We start from the raw sequence: 25,390 nt of genomic DNA on the forward strand, positions 1-25,390 counted from the left end.
TTTTTACAGTTTTGCATTTTACATTTACTTCTGTGATTTATTTTGAGTTAATTTTTGTGAAAGATGTTAGGTCTGTATCTAGAGTTGTTTTTGCATGTGAATGTCCCATTGTTCCTGCAGCATTTATTGTGAAGACTATCTTTGCTCCATTTATTGTCTTTGCTTCTTTTTCAGTTGACTGTGTAGGTCTATTTTGGACTCTTTGTTCTGTTCCATTGGTGTATTTGTCTGTTCTTTCACTGATACCATACTGTTGTGGTTAGCCATATAGCAAGTCTTGGATTCAGATAATGACAATTTTCCAACTTTGTTTTGCCCTTTCAATATTGCGTTGGCTCTTATGGGTCTTTTGCCTCTCCATATAAACTTTAGAATCAGTTTGTCAAAATTCACAGAATCATTTGTTGGGATTTTGATTGTGATTGCACTGAATCAATGGTTCAAGTTGCGAAGAACTGACATCTTAACATTATTGAGTCTTCCTATCCATGAATATGGAATTTCTCTCTGTTTCTTTAGTTCCTCTTTGATTTCTTTCATCATAGTTTTGCAGTTTCCCTTAATTGGTCTTGTACATATTTTGTTAGATTTTTACCTAAGTATTTCACTTTGTGGGTTGTATTAATGCAAATGATATTGTTTTTAATTTCAAATTATACCTATTCATTGTTGGCATATAAAATATTAAATTTTGTATATTGACCTTGCATTCTGCAACCTTGGCATAATTACTTATTAGTTCTAGGATTTTTTTTATTCAGTTTTTGTAATCCTCGTCTGAGGATGTATTTATTGGTTTTAGAGAGAGAGAGGAAGGGAAAGAGTGAGAGAAAGAGAGAGAGAAAGAGAGACATCAGTTGGTTGCCTCCTGTATACATCCTAACTGGGAATCGAACACACAACCTAAGGATGTGAGCTGACTGGGAATCAAACCTATGACCTTATTTTTGGTGCAGGAGACGATGCTCAAACCAACTAAGCCACCTGGCCAGGGATGATTCGATTTTTTACATAGACAATCATGTCACCTGCAAAGACAATTTTATTCCCAATCTGTATACTTTTATTTCCTTTCCTTGCCTTATTGTAAAGAACCTCCATGACAGTGTTGAAAAGGGGTAGGAGACAGGACATCCTTGTACTAGATCCTATGAGAAAGCTTCAAGTTTCTCACTATTAAGTGTTATGTTAGCTGAAGGTTTTCCATAGCTATTCTTCATCAAGATGAGAAAGTTCCACTCTATCTCTAGTTTTTTTAGTGTTTTTATCATGAATGAGTGTTGGATTTTGCAAATGCTTTTCCTGCATCTATTAATATGACCACGTGACTTCTCCATTTTAGTCTGTTGATGTGGTAAATTACCTTAATTGATTTTTAGATGTTGAATAGACTTTCATATCTCAGTAAACCACACTTGGTCAAGGTGTATAATTACTTTTATACATTGTTGTATTAGATTTGCTAATATTTACTGAGGATTTTTACATCAGTGTTGATGAGAGATGTTGATGAGAGATAAGAGTGTTGATGTAGTATTCTTTACTTTTAATGTCTTTTTCTGGTTTTGGCATAAGGGTAATTCTGGTGTCATAGAATCACCCAGTTATTTTTCATGTCTCTGGTAACTTGCAGAATTTTCAGATTGTATTCTGGGCCTCAAATGTTTTCCACTTTGGTTCACTAACCATAACTTTCTCAAAGTCAACTACTTTCTACAGCCCTGTGTCCTCCACGAAATTGCCCTGACCTAAGTGGCATCTAGATGCTTCTCATAGGCATGTTTATTTATTTATTTTTTTCAAATAGTCACCATATTCCATTCAAGATATGTTCTACAGTGCCACATCAAAGTGCAATGCACACATATTATACTTGTGCAAAATATTGCAACTAGGGGAAACTGGGCAAAAAGTACATGTTGATTTACAACTATTTCAAAATAAAAAGTTTAAATAGAAATATAATGCCCTATTTTCTTTATCTCCCTTTGTTTCTCTCTTTAACAAAATTATACTTTTAAATATACATAAAAATTTTAAATATAAGGATAAAAACTCTTCCTCTGACTTTTTACCATGTTTGCTCTCTCAAACTTTCTAATTAATTCTCTTCTTATTGTGATTTCAGAGAGGTAAACACTATGTTTTTAGCATAAAGATACACATTAGGTGGTTTAGAAGAAACTTTGTAGTGCATAATAATCTCCTGTGTATTTTGGCTTTTTCTCATGGTATTTGTAGAATACCAGAAATCTTTGTAGACTCGAAAACAAACCAGGGAAAAACCAACTAAGTCCTGGGTCTACTTCACCTTCTACTTAGTTTAGTCCCTTCCCCTGTAGAGTCCAGCAGTTCTGGAGATCAGATTCCTTAGTCATAGGACTTCACAAAGTTCATGAGTGTAGAAAGCAAAGCCAGGGTGACAATATGAAAACAAAAGCCATACAGTTACCATCATAGCATTGGCTGACACCTCTAACCTAGCGCTTTTCTTCTGAGTCATCTTTTGTTCTCCACTTCTCAATGTTAGTGGGCAGGAATGCTTTGATTTCTCAGATTTTTATTTAACATAGTGACAAAAATTCCTGTCTGTGCTCTGCTTTCTGACTTTCTGGGCAACTTTTGCTAGAAGTCTGATTTAAATATTGATATATATTTATTCTTTCACACTCTAAAACTTTGAATTTTCATGGTTAGTAAGATCATATCACAATGGAGAATCCCATGATCACATGCAAGGCTAGAGCTCCACATTTGATTGTCTTTTTAAATCAAAATCTTAATTTTCACTTCCTATGTGGAATCCTAGAATATATTACATAATCTGGGTCATTGTTCCTCCATGATAAAGTCAGATACTCAAAGTCACATTAGAAAAGTCAGAAAAAAAATCTCAGTAAAGTTTTCTTTACTTTTTAGAATTTATCAATAAGGGTAGTTCTTATGTGTTAGAAATTATAGCTGCAAAATGTTAAATTTACAAATAAAGATCACAGAAGTAGTGATGCTGCTAATTACAATGTATAATTTCTAACTAACCTCTGTGTTAGGTGCTGACACCATATCATTGCTCTTCACTTCCATTCCCATGTCCCCTGGGAGGACCTTTCTGTTCTGTCATGCCAGCAGACATGGCATTTGTTGTCAAATCAGATTCACATTTAGTTGGGTATGGAAGTGACACTTTGATATTCTAGCATATAGAATTTCTATTTATAACTAGAAATCTCTTATTTTTGCTTGTTTAGAAAGTGTCAGCTAAAAAATTAAGGGATTTCTTTTTTTATCATTTTTATTGAAGTTTTATAATAGAAACTTTGCTCCATGTTGTTCCTTTTATAAGAACCTCATAAGCTCCATTTTAGGGCAGCTTCAGTTTTCTCTAGTTTTTATAACCTGTAGTCCAGATCAAAACCTGCTGGGCCAAATGAGATAAATTAACACATTTTTTAGTTCAGCTACAGGAGTTGGTGTGCCCAGAATTGAACAAGAGAAACATGCTACACAGATCTATTTTAATATCCAGGAAAGTCATCCCTATAGCCCAGGTCACATAATCTTTTGCTCATCACCTCCTTCTTGGACCTGAGGTGCATAAACCACTACTTTAATTTGCTTTTGTTCATGAAGATGAACAACCAGTTTCAGTGTCTGTGATTGTTATAATAATGCCATAAACCTCTCTAATGGAATGACAACTGGGCTCCGTCATAGAGCAGCATGGCTGTGCATATCAGTGTACTGTCAAAATCTCAGACTCCAAAGAGTGCATACTGGGTCAGAAAGGAAGCACATACTGGGAACACAAGTATTTATTAATGATCACTTATTTAAGGCACTTTAAATATGGACAAGATTGAAAATTACACCCTGGCTGGCATAGCTCAGTGGATTGAGCGTGGGCTGCAAACCAAAGCATCGCAGGTTCAATTCCCAGTCAGGGCACATGCCTGGGTTGCAGGCCACAGCCCCCAGCAACCGCACATTGATGTTTCTCTCTCTCTCTCTTCCTCCCTCCCTTCCCTATCTAAAAATAAATAAATAAAATCTTTAAAAAAAGATTGAAAATTACATGAGTTAATTAATTCATTCTTGGCCATTTAGTGAAAATGAGTTTTATATAAAAACATATGAAACTCATTCCTTGCCACCAAAAGATTCTGAATCCCTAGTTAAGGGTGACAAGACTCAGAGTTATGAAAAGATAACTTGTAATGCAAAGCACTATTGTTAAGTGCAGAAAATAAGTGCAACGAGAGTTCACAGAAGGGACAGATCACTTCCAGAGAGATTGACAAGGCAATGTTTCATGTGATATTTCAGTTGAATATCCAAATTAAAAGATTAAATGTTTGCCAAGTATCTGCTCCATTCAATGAATGCCTCTGCTGAGTTCTGTGTGGGAATCAAGGAAATTTATGTCATTGTCCTTCCCTGGAAGGGTTTATAATCTGGTCAAGAAAATGATGCATAAACACATAAAAAGCCAAATAACAATCAAATGTGTATTTCAAGGCGATGTTAAAAATGATGGTGACAGAAGGCAGCTCATGATTAGTTATGCTAATTAGTTATGTAGCAAACAATTACTTCAAACATTAGCAGAAGGAGGCACTCACTTTCCTGACCTGTTAACAGCATCTGAAAGAATAACTTTCTTCTCTGTCTTTCACCACTTCACATACACTCGTTTCTGTGCCACCACTCCAACTGCTCCTTCTCAGTCTCCTGTGCTGGTTGATCCTTATGTCTAAACACTCATATAGATCAGGGATCAGTCTGTGTCCCTCTTCTCTCTTTCATCTATATTCACTCTGTTGAGCATATGATCTGCTTTCATGCCTTTAATTTCTATCCATGTGTTGATAGTTAATTTTTTTTATCTCCAGTCTAGACATTTTTCCTGAAATCCTGCTTTACTTATATCCAATTTTCCATTCAAATCTCTATTTGATTGTTCTCAAGGCCTCTTAACTTTAACATGTCCTAAACTGAGCTCCTAATTTTCCCTTTAAAATTTGCTCCCCTTGCTTTCTTTCTTTCTTCAGCAAATTCTATTAGCTCTGCCTGCACAATTGATCCATAATTAGGCCACTGCTAGCCTCCTTTGTTACTTCTACTCTGATTCAGGAAGCCATCAGTAACCATACAGATTATCGCACCCACCCCATGACCCATTTCTTTTCTTCCACCCTTGTCTCAACCAAAAAACCAGAGTGATTTAAAAAATATGTCCGTCAGATCATGTCCCGCTTCTACTCAATGCCTTCCAGTGGCTTCTCATCTCACTCTGACTAAAACCTAGCATCCTTATGATGATATGTGAGGTTCAGCATGACTGGTCCCTTATTCTCTCTGAGCACACTTATTTCTGCATTCTGGCCTCTCAGTTTTCCGTGAACAAGCCAAGAACACCGCTGTTTCAAGAACTGTGCTCTTGATGGGTTGTTTTTTTTTTTGCCTTGACTGTTCTTCCCCAAGATAACTTCATAGCTTGCTCCTTCACCTCCTTCAAACTTTTACTCAGTTAGGGTTGAGGTCTTGACTACCTCATTCTCCTTTATACTGAGTTATGTAGAGCAGATCCAGATAAAAGCATTTACGAGCAAGTAATTTATTTGGGAGATGATCCCTGGGAACATTAATAAAGAAATGGGGAAAGAGACAGAGAAGGAAAGGAAGATAAGTGAAGGTACATTCATGAGCAGATTACCCCTGTGACCAAACGAAGCTGATATCCCACTGGGAGCCCTAGGACTCTGTACAGATACACCTCAGAGTTGTCTCACATGAAGGGCATTCATCCACCAACTCATTAGACATCAATCAAGGGGTGCTCTCCGGAGTGTTCATTCCTGACACTCTAGACTGCCCTGAGTGTAGACAGAGTAGGTGTCACAGATGCCTTTAAGGACAGAATCAAACCTGCTTGCAGCAGAAGGCCTTCCACGTGCACAGGAACATTCAGGTCCAGGGGGATGTGGGTGAGGGCCTGTGCTGCAGCTTCCCCCATATTCCCTCTCCCCCTTCCCTGTTGGATTTTGTCCCTATCACATTCACCCTATATTTGCATTCTATATATTTTACTTCTTTATTTTCATTATTTGTCTCCTTTATGAAACACAGATTTTTGTCTTATTTCCTCACTGCTGTATCTCCAGTGTCTGGGACATGAGCAGAAATAACTATTGACTGTTTATGAATGGTTCAGGCAGGTAAGTGGTCTGGGAAGTCCGGGAGAAGGGACAGGCTCTGCTCCTGGGAAACACTGGTTAGGCAAAGGCCGACTCAGGGCAGCAGTGCAAGAGCAGAGGACCACAGGAGCCAACAGAGCAAGTGAACTGGTGTGTGGCAAGTCTGAGAACAAGCCATTGCTTTAGATCGGAGCAGGTGGTTCTTATAAGAATAAAAATAATTGGAGTAAAACAAGGTCTTGACCACACAACATTGTCAGTGTGAGGAATTTGGGGTCTTTTCTGCAGCTACTGGAAGGAACTGAATGTTTTAAAGGAGGGGAGGCTATCATTGTGTTGCAAATCCCATTCAACTTACCTTTTTGAAAAACTGAAAGTATTAGGTAAGCTAATTTGGGGAATAGGGAATGAAGATGAGTTTAAAAGCTTTCTCAGAGGCACAAAGTACAAATGGACAGAGTTTGATGGAGTAACTCACTGAATGTTGGAACTTGTGTGGTTAAACTATCAGTCTCTGAGGTCAGGGTGACAGAGGAGTAACCTTACATGTACAATTACATTACAAAGGAGTGATCCTGAGATTTGGAGTCCAGAATTTGGTGGTGCTGTTAGTACATGGGCTGCAATGTCCTCCCCGCTCTCCAGGGCTATACCTGTTTCCATCATTCTGGGCATAGCCTGTGAAATCCAAACTCTGCTGAAGTTTGAGTGTGTTCTGGAAATCAGGTGGCTTAAGGACACTGGGCTGGGCACCCTGGGCTCCTAACCAAGGGATAGTTTCTCAAAAGGGAGGAAAGTGAGAAATTACTAGCAATTTAAGAATGTTGTGGGGACTGGCTCGGCTTTCTCAAATCAACACTCACTTTGCTTCCTTCCTTTTTCTGGGTGGTTCTCAGGATTCAGAGTGTGACCTAATGCTTTTAGGAGCATAAATAAACTTAATGGTGGGGAAATACTGTCCTGCCTCTGGATGAAAACTCTGGCAGGCCATGATTTTTTTTCTCTTACAAAACATACTTTAAGACAAGCAGTCTCATTTCAGAAATTGGAATGTCAGTCCAAGATATTAATTTCTACTCAGACTTTGGTGTTAGCTCTCCCTCAGGTGAGGCCAGCTTCACCAGGAAACCTGCAGTGGGGGGAGGGAATGGGGGTGGTTTCTTCCTGTCTCTCCCCCTGATGCTGTTCCTCTTCATTCCCAGAAGCCAGGTCACCAGCCAGCTTCTGACCCTTGGAAGGATGGATGGGAGGCAAGTTGAGGGAGAGGGTAGGTGCACTTGGACTTTATCCATCGTAGGCTGGCTTTATGTTCTGCGGGCCTTCCAAATGTTATAGTGTAACTCCCTTATGGGTGCTTCCCTGGGATGTGTTTTTAATTTCCATGGCGGTGGTGATGGGGCTAAGGGGGTGAGTTGAGGGGTGGGGGCATCCCTTCCTGAAGGTTACTTGATCCAGGCTGTATCTGTGTTCCAGATGGTGGCTTGCAGCTCTTTCCTCAGCTCCTAGGCATCAGGGCTTACCTCCACATTCTGCCCTTCAGTACTCAAGGCAAAATCAGAAATGAGCTTACACAAGTCCAGTCCCTCTTAAGGACCACAGCTGATCCTTGGGGAACATTCATGCATCATTTGCCCACAAAGCCTGAGGGAGTGCAAGTTGGTCGCAAGTTGGTCTCATGTTGGACCCCAGTTTCCTTCAAGTTTCCCAGGCATGAGGTCCACATTGGTGATTTTGATACTGTTCACTGAGATTTGTTTTTTAAGGTTCTACATATGGCAAACCATCTCATACTCACTTTGGAATTTGATAACTTAAGAAATTGACACTCCAGGTAAAATCGAGGCAGGGAGTATTTGATTTTAACCTGTTCTATTGTTACTCTCATTATTCGATCCCAAGGTGATAGCCTGACGAAGGAAACATGATATGATATCCAAGTTGCTGGAGATAGGGCAAGGTCAGTGTGAGAAGTACGGCCGTGGAGAAGCCCCTGCTGAAAGTACCAGCTTTATGTGTTTGGGATGGAAAACCAGTGAAAATTTTAAGCAGTGTCATGAGTAATCTAGATATGGCGATCAAAATGCCAAAAATTTGTAAGACTCCTGAGGGAGAAGGTGTGGGAATGCCAACAGCAGAATCATTACTGAAGAGAGTGATATTTGGCTGCCCACCACCAAACACAGGCATTGAAGGGGGAAAACAAAGATTGAAGGAGAAGAAAAAAAAAGGTCTTTATTTAAAAACAAAAAATGGTCTTTACTAAAATGTTGCCCCATTTCGGAGAACAGGGGACTCCTTGACTCCAAGGCCAATCTCTTCCCATAAAACACAGAAAGATCCCAACGGGGCCCAGAACCAGAGGCAGTATCCACCAACCCCACTCTATCCTTATCTGTCCATTGGGAGCCTAAGGCTGCTACACAGATGGTGCTCCTGCTTCAGTGCCCTCCCTGGAGTGCGCACTTGTGGGGCCAGCACTGCCATTTCCTCATGGCAGCTTCCCATGTTGGGACTTGGGGCCATTGCGGATCATTGCAGCAGGTCATGCAGGGACTCCATCCGTGGGGCCCAGCCTCTGAGTCTGCTAGTACCCCCAACCCTCTAGGGCAGGCAAGCAGTCTGTCCCCTGCATCCAAGCGCTGATCTCAGAGGAAGTGATGGGTAAAGCCTGGGAACATCTGTGCAATGTGGAACCACAGCATCCCGTGGGCTGCCGCCAGGGCACATTGTAACAGGGTGTAGGCTGGGAGGCCCCAGGGCTCCCCAAAGGGGGAATTTTTAATGGGGTCCAGAACTTGGGGTGTCTGGGAATATAGGATATCCCTATCCCCACAAGTCTGGCTAGGGGATAGGGACTTGTGGAGCAAGGCCATTGAGAGTTATTTTGCATATCAGAAACAGCAGACTAGTCTTAATATCTATATGCAAAAACAGTTATTTTGCATATCAATAAGTCTAGCTAGAGAGATGGGAGTGACTTTGACTGATGATGTAACTGGGAGGCAGCTCCCCTTTAGCCTGCAGCAGAGCTTGGAAATAGTTTGCTTCATAACACAGAGCCACACCTGCCTGGACTAACTATGGCAGCCCAGAAAGGCAGAAACTTCACGAGTGCTGGTGGGTGTAGCCTATTGTGGGAGGAATCAGAAATGGGGTTATGGAAGAGGGTTCAGGCTGGGATTTAAACTAAAGGTGGGCTGCCATGTGGGACAAGGGACAATGAAGACAATGCAGGACTAGCTAGCAACGGAGACAATGAGAGAACATGTAGGAAGGAAAGGGATGAAAGGACTCTTGCTGGTGGGCCATGAGGAGGTCCCACGTGGTTTTGGATTAAGAACTGGAAATCAGGGTGACCCAGCTGATGGTGCTAGGAACTGTGGGCAGACCTGCTCAGCTGAGTACAGTTACTGGGAGGAACCGGGAGTCTAGTCCAGCTACAGACTTCTATTTCTCTTCCTGAGATACGTACCCCTGACTGGCCTGGTTAGACAAGGGGAGGCAGGACTGTGTGTGTTTGTGGGTGTTTTAAAGGGACATTGGGATTTTAACAGGGACATTCCACAATTCCTCTAAACCTGTGTAACTTTTTAATAAGTAGTTCCTTTCCTTTTCACCAAACTCTGGCATTGAGAGCCACAATTCCTAACACCTGGTGGTGGGCAAGAAGAACCATAGTACAGAGAGACCCTGGGGAGGGGGCTTGTTTCAGTAAGTGTCTGGGCCCCCCACAGGTTCATTCTGTAACAACATGTCCTCAGGTGCCGCCCAACGTGTGGGATTCAGCTTTGGCACAAGCTAGTCCATGACCAGGAGAGCAAAAGGCCCCAGTGGGGTGAGACTCTGCCTGCCCTCTACTTAAATCTCTGGCCCCAAAGTTCTATGCACTCCAGAAGCGTCCCACTTTCTAGCCAATCCAGTGTGCTAGACTGGAAGGTGTGCTGTGCTAGACTGGAAGGTGTGCTGCTCCCACTGCTGCCACGTTAACTTCCATGGTACACACATCACTATGACCTCTCCGGCTTGTGCAAACTCCGTGTAGGCTTTCTCTTGCTGTGTCACCTGACATGCTGTTTTCTTTATCCATTACCTGGAGGTCTGAAAATCTATAACGCACCATGCTGTGGTTTCAGTCCCACTGCCTCTGGCATTTCCTGACCCCTCCCTTCCCTGGTGCCTGGCCTCTCCTGCACCACCTTGGATTCCCTCCCCTCTCCCCAGCAATGTCCCCAGATACCCCTGTATCAGAATGACTAAATCCTTGGAAACTACAGCATGTATGACAGAGATAGACTTCATGAGTGTTTGCTCTGTCATACAACTGTGTCCCTAGTTCCTGCTTTATACCAGGCCACCATTACACATCTGCCCACCACATTTTTTCACAGCTTTGTCTCACTTGTTTTTCTTCCTATATATATTATCTCAAGTAAATGTTGTGGTTTTTTTCTTTTAGAAGTCTCTCCTACCATTTCAAAATGATTTTTAGTGAGTCTGAGACTTTCCTAGTCCTTGGTTGTATTGCTAAAAATCAGAACTTTGTAAATTGTGTTACAAAGTGGAAAAAATAATTGGTAAATGTTGAGCAAGTAATTTCTAATACCACTTGTTTATTTCAGATATCTATCTAAAGGAAATAATTGAAGGTTGAGAGTTTTATTTATTCAGATGATTGGTTTTTGACTGGTTGGTTTTTACACCTAATACGATCTGAGTTTAAGAATGCAGGAAAAAGAAAGAACAACACACACATGTACACATGCATGTGCACGCACTCACACACATGTGTGTGTACACGCTCACACAGGCACATGCTCACACACATATACATGCTTACACAGGCACCACATACTAAAGTGATCAAAGCACAGAAATGTTTACCTTATTCATTGTGCTCGGCCTAGAGGCCTTAAATAAAATTTTTGGTTGACTCGGTTGCAGAAAAAATATATTTATTTTTCTTACAATCTCATTTGTTGTTCCAGTTTTCAAATACCTTGCTTATTTTCTTCTTTTTTTTTTTTAGAGTTTCTGAAGGATCACAAAATTACTGGATCTTCAGCCCTCAGGACTATTCCTAGCAGTACTATTTGTCTTCTGAGTATTTCCTATAAGATCCTAAGGAGGAAAGGATAGCAAGCTTGCACACCACCTCCAACCCCCACCAAGCAACTTCTTCTCTTCTTGTCCTTGTGTCAGGGCAGAGAAGAGAAACAAAGGCAGGACCCTGGTCACTCTCTACCTTTTATTCAAGGATATTAATATAAGCACATCACTTTTTTATTATTAATTAAACAAAGTTCAGAGACCTTCATCCTCTTTCTTAGAGACCTCAGGAGCTTCTCAAATGTGACCACAGTTGCTGGTCTGGCCTTTATTCACCCCTGTTGCCTCTGCACTTCCTCTTGCACAGGCTGAGATGTCTTCCCCGGAACCCCAATCTTACTCTATAAAGGGATTGACATTTCTGCTGTGACGTAGGTCTGTCCTCATGAACGCCTCCTAGCCTGGAATATTTCTGGGAAGTTACCAGGTAACTGGGACATTTAGCCACAAGATTAATTAAAAGTCTCGCTGTCTAGCAGTGAGATTGATTCCACTCGTGGTTTGACTCAGTTTGCCAGTGCACAATCCAGTGTCACAGTAGGAATTTTCACACATACAAATCACTAGTTTTGTGAAACCTGATGAAATAATGGCTAGTTTACTCTGACAATCTTTGTAGTCTAGAAACCAACGGAGTAAATGTCATAGTAATTAGATAATTATTCTAGCCTTTGGTTGCCAAGAACTTCTGCCAACATGCTTTTCCACTTGCTGCAATTTTTGTCTCATAAGCATTTCCCTTGTGAGACAAAGACCTAGTTCTTCCCTCTCAGAATATTTCCATTGGGTCTCCACTGCTTGCAGTTTTTTAAAGTGCATTTCCAACTTGCCACCACTCTCACCTTACTCATTATAGTTACAGTCTTTATACCAGTGGGCTTCCACAGCATCAACATGAATAATGGGGCACACTAATTTAGGGAACACTGCCAGGCCTCATAATGCTGTGGAACTGACCCCTTCTAGACAGCAGTTCCCTATGGAACTGTGGATTCCCTCCCACCACAGCTTATGGAACTGGCTTCTGGAAGGGATAGATGGGCCAAGGTTCTGCTAGATCGAGTCAGATGATACCCAAGGTGGGTTTCCCTTGTATCAGTTCTATATAGAGTCTAGAATTGGACCCTACTTCGAACCTAGATTTACTGCCAAACCACACCAGATAAAAACATTGAAGTCTTTTTCAGAAACAATTTCCGGAGAAGCATTTGGTTGGTGGATATCACCCGGGCAGTCAAAAGTGATGCTATTTATTTTCTTCTGTTTTCTATAGTCATATGTATCTCCTGTGTCTATATCTGGAACTTTAAGAGCATGCAATTTTGATTGTCAAATTAGAAGCCTAAAAATAAATTTCCAAGTTGAGGTCAGAGCAGTAATACCCAACTGAGGGTTTTTAAGTTATTGTTTACTAAAAGAAAAACAATGTTTCTAATTGCTGCTATAATTTGTCAGACTTTTTGAGATCCTCAAGAAATACTAATAATAATTATCTTTATGAAATTTATCATGAAGAAATAAACAAGGATGTGAACAAGGTTTTAGCCAGGAGAGCTGCTTATAGTAGTGAAAACGGCAATTTATCTAGACTTCCAAGATTTAGTTAAGTAGAGTATTTATACATAATGTTGACATTAAAGATGGTGCAACTGAGGAAAATTAATGATGTGAAAAGATATCCATGTTATGCTGTTTAAACAAACATCTAAATTTTGAAACATTATTTGAGGCATATAAATCTTTATGTACATACATAGAGAGAGAAAAACAATTTGTCAGGACATATCTCAAAATATCAGTGATTGTTGCTGTATGGTAGAATTATAAGCATTGCATTTTCTTTCTTAATTATCCATCTTTAATTTTCTACAAAAAATGTAAGTGACTTATGATAATAGTTTATTAAAATATATTCTTCCTAGACTTCTTTTAAAGGTGTTCACTTTTAAAGGTATTTCTGGTTGGAAGTACACAACACACCCAAGAACGTTTGGTTACTCACCCCTGTGACTCAGGTAGGCTGCATGCCCCAGAACTCATTAAATGGAAAACAATAAACAGGAGTTTCCCAAGTGTAAACTAAAGGGAAAGTTTGGCCTTTGTCAGTATATTTTCTATATACACTATTGGCTAAACTAAGCACAACAATTTGTCTTTGTAGATAAAATTAAGTAGAAAATTATTCCCTGAATGGGATATTTTGAACAACTGATTAGGTGATTTTGATTTTTTCTCTAAACCACTTTTGATCTCTGCATACTTGTTTTTCAGAGCCCAGTAGAATGCTTACAAGGAACATTTTATTGATGGCTCCCACAACGTAAATAGATCATACAATTTATAGTGGTCACTAAAAATTGTCAAAATTTTATTGAGTAACTAAGTGTGGGCCCAGCACTGTATTAGACACAGTGGGGTATTCATATAATACACAGAGACTTACGTGGTAGAAGATCTCACAGTTTTGACACAGAGACAGATTAATTAATAATGTCTCATGTATATACATATATCTCTTCAAACAAGCAATGAGTAATATGAAGCAAAGTCATGGTAGGTCAGAAGAGGGAGAGGTTAATTCTAACCAGGGAGCAGGAAAGCTTTCTTAGAGGAAGTGAGATGTTTGGCTTGAAATAAAGAAAAGTGAAACAGTAACTTATCATTTGTAGGTAACAAATAAAATTTAAACTAGATTAAATAAAAAGGCATTTTATCAGCTTCTGTAATAAGGATGTCTTGCTATAGGTAAGGTAAGTCCAGAGCTGAGATGATGCTGTCAGGCTTAGCTTCCTTCTCGTTGCTGGTTTTGTCACATTCAAGTTCTCCACAAAGATGACTCCTAAAGATATAAGCTTACATAATTAGGGTTTACAGTCCAGGCCTTTCTCTTTCCCAGCAACCATTTATTAAAAATCAGTGAAGAGTATCATTGGCATTGCTTGGGGACCTGCCCATTCTAAGCTAAAATCTGTGGCCAGCTATGTGTCATGCTGCCCATCACTGTAGGGAATAGGATAGGGTGCAGGACACGGTGACTGACAGTTTCACCAGATCACATAGAGCTGGTAGGAGGTAGCTTTCCCCTAAAATGCAACAGAGACATGTGTGAAACTAATGGGCAAACACTACCATTACCACATTTCATTTCGAATGGGTAGAATGTTGTGAAATAATATGAGCACAAAGCATTCATGAGAAAAGGGAAGAGCCTGGGCTAGGATATGAATGCTGGGAAATGCAAGGAATATTTTGAAAACAGTGAGGGTATGGTGCTTGTTGGGTGCAAAGTAATTCTATAGCAATGACTACAGTCTCTGAATTGACAGAGGTTTATAGATGTTTTCCTTTACTTAGACATTTTTACCTGGAAAGTTTTGCATGCATGCAACTGTAAGTTCAGCAATTATTTAAATGTAATGGGAACTTGCTACATGAAAGAGATGTTGTGATGAACGCTTGTGAAAAGGAAAGAATTAAATTCTCACCAGAAACACTGACCTTTCATTTTCTGTTTTATACATTTGAATTTTTATATACTGACTTTGCTTAGGATAATGTATTCTTAGACTAAATCTTCTTTCAAAAAAGCAAATTTTTAATTCATTTAAAACATAACTTGGGCTCTTAGACCATTGTCTCTTCCTGGTAAATGTTTAATAAATGTACATAAATGATTCCTTGTATTTATATCAATAATTATAAAATCATCCACCAGTTTAAAAGCTTCTTTGGAACAGACCTTTGTTTGTTCGCTGGCACAGCAGCGACTGAATGTGAGTTCATGTCATGTGGCACAGGATCCCCACGGGCCTGTGGTGGTACTGGAGGTGGAAACGAGACCAACTGATGTTTTTGTCTTGTCTGTCTTTCACACAGAAATGAAATTAAAAGCCATGTTTTTATTATTTAGTATTTGTTGCATTGAGCTAAGATTATAGATAGATATAGAATTAGTTCCTTGCTAAATGAATTTAAAATCTAAATTAGACAGATATGCAAGATTCTCTCCTTGGGAAATAAATTGTAAAAGTGACAACTTAATAAAAACTCAGGAACAAACTAAAAAAAAATCCAGATAGAAATTGCAAAGTATTATATTAATAGTATTTTCTGGTAATGTACTGAGGCATAGCACTCAAAGGTCAATTCCCAGCTCCAGTTCCTTTCTGAACTTTCAAATTTTAAGCACGGCACATTTCTTCACTCTGCATGTGTTTCTGTATCTTCAAACTGTTTCATATTTTACAGAGAAGTTGGAATAATATATGAAATAATAAATATGAAGCTCTTCAAGTTTCTCAGAATAAAGTTTCCACAACAAAATGAAATAATTCACTGTATGAATTACATCTAATCTTTTATCTTACAAAGTAAGTAAATTAGGGCTGAAATTTTAGACTTTAGAAGGATTCCTTTCAAAAGGTGATTTTGAGAAACATGTAGCTGGTACATCTAAAATAACTCAATCTACAAAAATTTGATTCATACACAACTTTTGGAAAATATTTCACACTAGTCAAAGGTACGTCTTTTTAATTTAATTAATAAGCAATGCATAAAGCAATTCCTTAGAATGAGTTGTTCAATCAGTGGTACTCAGAAATATGAGACATTTGAGCCACTTAAAATTATTAAGAAAAGAGCCATACAACTATTATCTGCTTTTTAGATATTTGTATAATATTAAATATCATAGATTTCAAGCAGAAGAGCCAAATATGCTTTATCCTGTTTAAGTGCCTGCTTAAGAAAGGAACATTTTGTGAGATGCTGGATTAAAGATCCCAAGAGCCAATAATGATTGCAATGTAATATGTACTATAGAGATAATGATAACTTCAGAATACATAAAAATAGAAAAAAGTTGTATACTATTGTGCTACATTGAAACAAATCCATTACATACAATCACATAGAATTTGATTACAATAAGGCTGGAAGATTTTTTTAGTGATGCATCTATGTTCAATAACAGAATCTCCTTATCAAAATATTATCCATGTCCCATTCGGGGAACAATGGGTGGGTCAATGTCAAAAAGGACAAGATAAAAAGATGAGTGCCTGCCTCCTTTCTCCTCTCTAAATAGACCTGGCACACCTAACGAAACTGCTGCTGAGAGCATGAGAAAGAAGTTGCAATTGTTGGACCTCATTTTCAGAATTCCTCTAAGTCTGTCTCTTACTCTCTGTTCCTTGTTGCCAATTTCCCTTAATTTATCAGCCTCTTTTTTTTCAGATCCTTAGCTCAGCTTTGTGTCTCCCTCTGATTCCTAATTCTTGGGTTTTTGAGTGCTGCTTTTCAGTTTTGAAGCACCTCCATAACTTGATTTTTGGTGATTTTTACCAATGACCTCATGCACAATACATCATGGGGAAGAGGCACCTACTCCTATTCTCTGTTGTAGCACAGTGGGGCCTGTATCAATCCATTTATGACCCAACTGGACACTGTATGATTATGAAAGATTGACTTAAACTTAAAAGAAAACTTTTGAGTAAGATCTAGCAAAGTCAGGGCATGTATATCACCACACCCCACTTAGACTGTTTAGGATAGTTGGCCATCGTCCACTGTGTCTGACAGATTGGCTTCTATTACAATTCTTGGAACATAGAAGGTCCTCAGGAAATATTTAATGAAAGGATGGGTGAGCGAATAGGTAAATTATTATAAATACCAGCTATAAGATCTGGGAATGATTACACTGGTATTTGAGCATGTGCATGAATTTGCAAAATACGATGAATCTTTAATTAGCAGAATATGTTTGGTGAAGATTCCTATTCATATTTCTTTTTAAAAATAATCAGGAAGCAACTTAACACATCTACTTGTCATCAGTTTGAGAACATCTGTGGTTTTAAAACAGCTTTGAAAATAGTTACTTGCCTAGATTAAGGCTTGACTTCTGCTGTGTAAGCAGTAAAGTATTCTAAATTCATATACACAGGTACATACTCTCAGAGAGGGCAGTTCATAGAAGTATCAATTAGCTAGCTCACATCTTCTTCACACTCTGGTCCTTATAGGAATATATAGATGTATACTCCACACACACACACACACACACACACACACACACACACACACACAATTTAGTTAAAACAAAGAAAAAGACAAAGATAACAGACAACAGATGCACTATCCCAATTTCTTGCATGAAAAACTGCACATTTCCTCTAGCAATCCTAAATAAGGGTGTTTACAGAAATGGTTGACGAAAGCAGCCTGCACTGTCATATGAAACACTACTTAGCAAAGGAAAACATCCTACATACAATGCATCTCTCTCCATCAGCTGCTGCTCGGTGTTTGTGTTTTTTTAGATTGATGGGCTGGACGTGGACAGCTTGTTTAGCAACATTGAATCTGTGCATCAGCTATCCGCCAAGCTTCTGTCATTGTTGGAAGAGGCCACAACAGACGTGGAACCGGCCATGCAAGTCATTGGTATGTTTATTCTCCTCTTCGTCTACAATGCAACAGGAAGTAATATTTCAATAGCCTCCCTTTGCTTTGGTTTTATATTTCTGACTCACCAAACTTCCCAGGAGATGTATCAGTGCTAAACCCATTTTCAGGCTCATTGTAATTATACAAGCTCTGTATTAGTTTTGAAATGGGTTTATATCCATTTGCTGAAGTCTCTCAGTAGCATATGCACAGCCATTTGCTTTTTAGTTTTCAATCTTTCAACCTCTTTGCCTTCCAGATGTTCTCATTTTGTTTTATGACTAACACTTGATCCTTAAAGAATTAAATATTTAAATACTCTAATAGCTTTATTGATTTTAGTCACATCATTTTTCAGATCTATGCCTATAAATCCATTGATTTTTGGATTATAAATTTTTTTGTGTGAAGGGTTTATATGATTTGTAAGATAAGAAGTTCAACATTTTCTATGTTTTCTTTTTTTCTATATTATTTCTTTTTAAATAAGTTTTCACTCTCAAACAGCCATAGATTATTTTCTTACTCTGGCAAATTTTTTGAAAAAAAGTAGAGATATCATTGGAAATGTATTAAGCCAAATTTTTATTCTCTTCATTTCATGGAAGTTTCATACATGAAAGTTTGACATACATCTTTTTGTTTGGGACAGGCACAGAGACACAAATGCACATTCACACCTATGTCTTTATTCATTATGTCTTTATTTGTTCATGGAAATAGAGTTATAAAATGGTATGATATTGATCTTGTTTAGTATTTATGGATGACCTAAAGATGAATAAGCAAGGTTGATCTTATATGAAAGGTGAATCAACCTGGCTATTTGTAGTATTTTACAGACCAAAATGCCAATTCACTCAAAAACATTCTCCCACAGAAAGGTTTAAAATTCAATCATTTCTTGTAATTAAATGTTTTCATTATATACTGTTTGTGTTTCCCCAAAATGTATTTGTTGAAGCCCTAACCCCCAGTGTAATGGTGCTTAAAGGTGGGGCTTTTCAGAGGTGATTTGGGGTTAGATGAGGTCATAAGGGGTGCTCTCTTGTGGAGGGATTAGTATCCTGCTAGTGAGTGGAAGAGAGAACAGAGTTCCCTCTCTCGGTCCCTCTCCACCATGTGAGGACAAAATAAGAAGATGGCTTCTGCAAGCCAGGAAAGGAGGTCCTCACCAGAAATCGAAACCTTCCCAGCCTCCAGAACTGTGGGAAATAAATGTGTGTTGTGTAGGCCACCCAGTCTTTGTCATTTTGCTATGGCAGCCTGGGTTGTTGACTAATATAGTTTCCAATATATTGTAAAAATGTTTTCTAGGGAGAAAACTCTATCCATTACATCTTTAATTTGGATTTATTAGCCATTAATTTATTAATTCACTCAGTGAATAGTTGTTAGCAGCAGCATGTTCATGGACTAAGATGCTGTATGGCAGTGCCAGGTATCAAAAGATGAAAAAGTTCATCTCCATCCTTCCAAAGTAGGCAATGAAACAGCTTCTTTAATTGAAGATATTTGTATAATATACCACCAGAGTAGTTTCTACACAGCTGTAATCCCTCAGAAGACAAAAAGAATATTTCTAAATGGGGAATCAGAGAAAGATTCTTGAAGATACTACTTGGGCTTAGAGGTATAGGTCAGACTTTAACAAGGGAGGTGCAGGTTGGGAAGACTAAGTAGGAGGCAGGAGTACAGCATGAACACAAGCATGGGCAGCAAATGCCAAGGGTGCTCAGGAGATGCGGAGTGGCCCAGTGAAGCTGGAGTGAAGGATTTATGCAAAAGAAGAATGAAAAATGAATCTGGAAGTATAGGATAGGGACAGACCATACTAGGAATCAAAGTTCAGAATTTACTCTGCAGGAGTCATTAAAAGTTTTTTCAGCAAGGGCATGAGACACACAAGTTTCTGCAGAAAGAAAACGATGGGAGGTATGAAGAGAATGAACAGGAGAAAATGAGTCCTCCACCAATGGATAGGTAGTTATAAATAACACAGGTATGTGGTGACAGGCATCTAGGCTAAGGTGGTTACAGTAAAAATTAAAAATAAGGTCTATATTCAAGAGAAACATGGGCAAAAGCATGAAAAAGATTCAGGGGTTGGCCACCTGTGTGGGACTCAAAGGCAACTCCAGGTTTAAGGAGGTGTGTAACCTGACTTGCTGAGAACATTCTAATTTTAGCCTCTTGTTCAATCATGCAGTCCAGTTTAGCATTTGCCCTGGATTTTCTCCTTTTAAAAAAAAATATCATTATCACTAGCTGTGTTTCAAGAGATCTGGTAAAACCTCTACATTGTACTTCAATGTCTGATATAGTGTCTCCTAGTAGAGGGTAAGAGTCAGATGCGTTTGCTAGAGTTCTCCCAGCAACATAAATGCTGAAAGACAGGCCATCTCTCCTCTTCCATCCTTCCTAGTTTCAAGGAAACTTACATCTTCATTTAAAGGACAGCATGCAGGGCATTGGCCTGATAAAATGATGATGTTGGAACAGGGGCAGCTAGCAGCAGCTAACTGCAACCTGTCCTGCTGAGGGTAGATATATCTGATGCTGCAGATCCTGCCATCCACTTGGTCTGTAATGGTCCATGCTGAGTGGCATATTCCAGGACCTGTGAGAGGCATGAAGCCACCAGGATAAGAGTCAATGGATTTAGCAGGAGGGCAGGAATGAAAGATTAGACTTAAGTATAGCATGTGTGGGACATAGAGGCTGAGCTGTCCTGCTGCATAGCATCTGGGTGCTGCTGCTACAGTGGCTTACTTATGATATAAATCTATAACATGTTATTGTTGTGTAACATGTTATTGTGTATATATGAAATCTATACTTATTTTGCCTTGCAGTAAAGCAATCCAGAAACAAGGATCTAATGTACACATTTAATAAAATTAAGTATGGAGGTTCTGTTTCTCAAGAAAAGTTAATGATAAACATACAACACACAAAATACTCACCATCCACCATGGGGTCCTTGATGCTATCACTGACCATAGATAATCAGAAGACAGAAATCTGCTGAAGAAGCAGCAACATAAAAAAATAGTCACTATTTAAAAAAAATGTACCCATTATTTTAAAACATCCTTGGCATTTGTCACTTGCTGCCCATAATTTTTGTTCATGTTACTACTTCTACTTTGAATCTTCTTCTCAACCTGGACCCCATTGTTGAAATCTGGCCTACACCTTTAAGCCCAAGTGCACATGATTTAATGCATGCAGCTTGACTTTATTTAGGTCAAGTGACAATCACCTTAAATTGATTTCTCTCATTTTTAATTCCAAGTTTCCTTGGGCCCGTGAGCAATATAAAGCAATGGCTATTAATGAGTTGGCATCATAAGTAGAAGAGTTTGCAAACAGTTCAATTATGACAGTTTTATAACAGTATGATCCAATGAATCAAATAGAAAATCAATTAATTCCAATAAAAGTTTAAAAGTGTTTAATTCAATTTACAGAATCATAGAAGAGCTTTTGGAAGCTGATTGTGTCAAAGTTGAATTCTATGACCTTATTGTAAATGCTACTGTAACTTTAATAATTAAACTGTGAATCAGATGATGATACAAATATGTATTTTGATGGAGCTCAGCATGACAGTGAAATAATGTTTTCACTATAAAAGGAAATCCATGGAGCAGAAATGTACTAGGATGGATGATGGTGCATATGTAGTAAAGCTGTACTGTCCTGTTAGCTGAAGTGGTAACTAGTCAAAATTCATGCATGGTTTTAGATATACAAAGTTAGGCTGAACTGCACGTGACATTTGGAAGACAGAGTTGATGTTAATTTAGAAAATAATCCTATGCATGACAGTACACAGTTTCGTAGCTGCTGGTTACTAATCAGCTTTTAGAAATTACATTTTGTTCAAGATCATTTGAGGTATTTTGGTTAAAATAGTCAACACACAGAGAAAAAGAGTAATTTCAGCTTTTCAATCTTTACAATTGCAATTATTGAAAACAAAATTGCAAATGGGAAGACACAAAAGTTTACCTTTACAAAAACAAAGAATTAACTAAAATATTAAATAATAAGAGTTCATATTGTATAAAATATTTAATTTTGAAATTCTGTAAATATATCTTGGAAAACCTGACATGGAAAGAAGCTTTTGCTGGAGCTCCTATTTAATAATATAAAGTTATATCCTGTACCAGGTTTTGCAATATCTATATTGCATAAACCCTAAATAAAAACAGCTTATTTTGCAAAAACAAAAAACTAAAAGAACACAAATGGAGGCAAAGACATTATCTGTGAAGATATTTCCACCCAAATATTTACACATTTCAACAGAGATTTATAATCATTATGTTAATATCTTCCACTTAGTAGAATTTTCTGAGCTGATTAGGGGTCTTTGGGCTCACAGGGAAGTATTTTCCCAATTAAAAATATTATGATTTACATACTTTAACAGCAAAATAAATAATGTTAGTATTAGATTTTAACTCATAGGATAAAATAAATATTGAGTCCATACTAATATAAACAAAGAAAAAGGAAAGATCTCCCTTACAGTAGATTTCAATGAATAAATGTAGAAGGAAAGAGGGAAATAGAAAGTTACCATTAGGCAAACACTATGGTCATAATTATTGCAGACAAAAATCCACCAATCAATGCTAGATTTAGTGGTTGAAAGTTTGAAGACAAATATACTTTTCATAGCCTTCCAAGTATCTCCTAAGTAATGATTGATCTCAAAGGGAAAGATAGGTGGGAACTTTACAGTAAGAAGCCAGACAGAGAAGACTTTATTCAAGTGATCAAGGTAACAATACCAGGAAAGGACACATAGTTACAGGATGAACTTGTGATATACAATGTCCAAAGGGGACATGATATCATATCTGTGGTACATTTGCCCAAGTTTGTGCAATCATGAGAAAACAATAGACATCAGCAAACTCACATGAAGGCCACTCAACAAAATAACTGATCAGTACTCTTCTAAAATGTCAAAGTCATTGAAGACTGAGAAGGTATAGTCTTTTAAAGGTTGTAGGAGACTAAGTAGGAGTAATAAATAAATGCAAGGGGGAGCATCTAGGTAGGTTCTAGAACAGTGAAGGAACACTAGTGCTGAAGCAGTCTAAGTGTCCATCAGCAAATGAGTGGATCAAAAACCTGTGATACATTGACACAATGGAACACTGTGCAGTAGAGAAAAAGAAGGAGCTCCTTCCCTTTGTGACAGCATGGGTGGAACTGGAGAGCATTATGCTAAGTGAAATAAGCCAGGCAGTGAGGGACAAATACCATATGATCTCATCTTTAACTGGAACATAATCAACAAAAGAAAAAAGCAAACAAAACATAACCAGAGACATTGAAATTAAGAACAATCTGATAATAGCTGGGGGCGGGGGCAGTCAGGGGAAAAGTTTTTAGGAACTACTAGATAGAACACATGGACAACACCAAGGGGGAGGGTGGAAGCAAGGGAGGGAGGTGGGATTGGCCTGGGTTGGGGGAGTGGTGGTGGGGGGGGGGAAATGCAGACAACTGTAACTGAACAACAATAAAGTAATTAAAATAATAAATAAATAAGCAAAATAAATAAATAAATAAATTCAAATGAGGTGTTTATTTTGGTGAATAGTATTGAAGCAAACTTCATTTCCTTTTTCTGACAATCCTACTATGGTTATGTAAGATGTTAGCATGAGGAAAGCTGGGTGAGGACTATTAGGAAGCTATTGGTATTGTTTTTGCAACTTTTCTGTAAGTATAAAAATAGTTCAAAATATTATGGTTTAAAATATTATGGTTTACAGAGAAAGCAATTAAAGATAGCCACAATTTTAAACTTACTAATCATGAATTGCAACTTTGAAGAAGATTATAATTAAAACAGTAAGGCTGTATTTGAAAAATAAAGGGTCGGAGTCATATTTTTACCCACTGACCTTTTATATCTAAGCTAGCCCTGTGGCTTGTTTTGGCCAATAAAATGTGGCAAAAATGATGTTCTACAACAGCATTGCGACATTCACTCTCTGCAGAGGGAGAAAGATGGCTCAGATTACCCATTTGTTCCAATCAACACAATCAAGGCCTTGGACCTGTGAGTAAAGCCCTCCTCAGCCAGCTGGCCTCCAGCCACAGACTGCAAGCACTTGAATAAACCCCATCCACGCACACTGGGACATGCCATCCCAGCTGAGCCCTTCTCAAATTGTCAGCCCAGAGAACTGTGAGCAAACAGTGTTGTTTTAAGCCTTTCAATTTCGAGGTGATTTTGGGAGGATCTGCAGCAATAGCTAAGTAATACAGTTTCACTGAGTAGAGATTAATTAATTCAACTCAGATGATGAGAAAAAAGGTTGGTTTGGAAGGTATGTTTTATGCTGGGACTTGAAGGATTTAGAAAGGTGGATATTGGAACTAATGCCTTTCTAAATGACAAATGGCATAAAGGCCTCCAGGCAGGAGAGTCTGGGGAATTCTTTAAAAGCACAGCAATCCAATGTGGCCGAGCATCGTGCCTAGGAGGGCTCCACCACCCACGCATGGCAGCCATGTCCCTGCAGAGTTCAGTGGCAATTTCAACCACTAAACCCCTTTCAGTAAACTTCTTCCACCAAAGCTCTTACATTTCATAATACGCACTGAGTCTTGGGGAGGTATTCCAAAATCATGTCACCACAAAATGAAAACACACAGGTGTCCCATTTCTCTGTCCTTAGATGACATGAATGAGAGTTTGGGAGTCACAGCTCCAGTATCAAGGGGGAGACTTTCCTGATACCCAGATAAATCAGAAGGAAGATTTTACTCAATAGTAACCTTGGGGTTTGGATGAGGCCTGTGTTTGTAGAGATGAGAGCTCTGGGGACCTGTCTGGACTATCATGCCAAGATTGAAACTGGATTTTAGAATCTTGACTCAAGCAGGCTGTCTAAATAGGAAATGGGTTCTAGATCTTTAGAGATGGGGCTATGAGATGCGGCTCTTATTTCCACCTAAATTGAAGACCAGTCTGTAACAATTTAAGAAAATCATGAGCAAGGACAAAACAAGTAAGATGATAGTATAGAGTTTAAGAGTGCAAGAGTTTCCATATCTGGTTGGCTTAGGTTTACATCTTGGCTCACTAGATGTGCAATCTTAGGCAAGTTTAAAAATCTCATTGAACGTCAATTTTTCTTGAAATCTGAGGCAATAATAGATACCCCACAGAGTGCCCATGGGGGTTAAATAAATTGTGGATGAGTAATGTTATCCCAGCTCCTGTCCTTAATAAACATGCAGTACATGGTGTTAACTGCATGTTGTTATCCTGAGAATATTAAGTTTACCTGTTTGCAAAGCTTGATTTTTTTTAATGTATGACACAACTGAATAAAGCATGAATTTTGCCCCGGAGATCCTGATCATGTTTTTCAAACAAATCAGCTTTACTGGCTGTGTGTGGTTTTTAAATGCTCCCAATATCTATGCATCTTGATGACTCATATATCTAATAAGGCAAGACATATTTTTCTCTGAAGGGTGATTTAACATGTCAAATATCATTTCCACATTTGGTAGAGTGTATAGCAATTGCAGTAGCCACTTTCCAGAGATGGTCCTTTGGAGACCAAGCCGGCTGGTCATCACACTGC

At 38.6% G+C, this 25,390-nt stretch overlaps 1 protein-coding gene across 2 annotated transcripts in view; it reads left to right on the plus strand.

Moving 5' to 3' along the window:
- The window catches only part of ARHGEF38 (Rho guanine nucleotide exchange factor 38), a 130,835-nt gene that overhangs the window by 54,565 nt on the left and 50,880 nt on the right, over positions 1 to 25,390 (plus strand). For both annotated transcript variants that reach the window (XM_045820334.1, XM_045820335.1), the window contains exon 3: positions 17,630 to 17,753. In XM_045820334.1, coding sequence (XP_045676290.1) covers positions 17,630 to 17,753 — 124 coding nt within the window. The remainder of the gene's footprint in view (positions 1 to 17,629; positions 17,754 to 25,390) is intronic.

The sequence above is a fragment of the Phyllostomus hastatus genome, unplaced genomic scaffold, assembly GCF_019186645.2.
Source record: "Phyllostomus hastatus isolate PE091 unplaced genomic scaffold, TTU_PhHast_1.1 phas_scaffold_39, whole genome shotgun sequence".
In the NCBI taxonomy this organism is placed as follows: domain Eukaryota; kingdom Metazoa; phylum Chordata; class Mammalia; order Chiroptera; family Phyllostomidae; genus Phyllostomus; species Phyllostomus hastatus.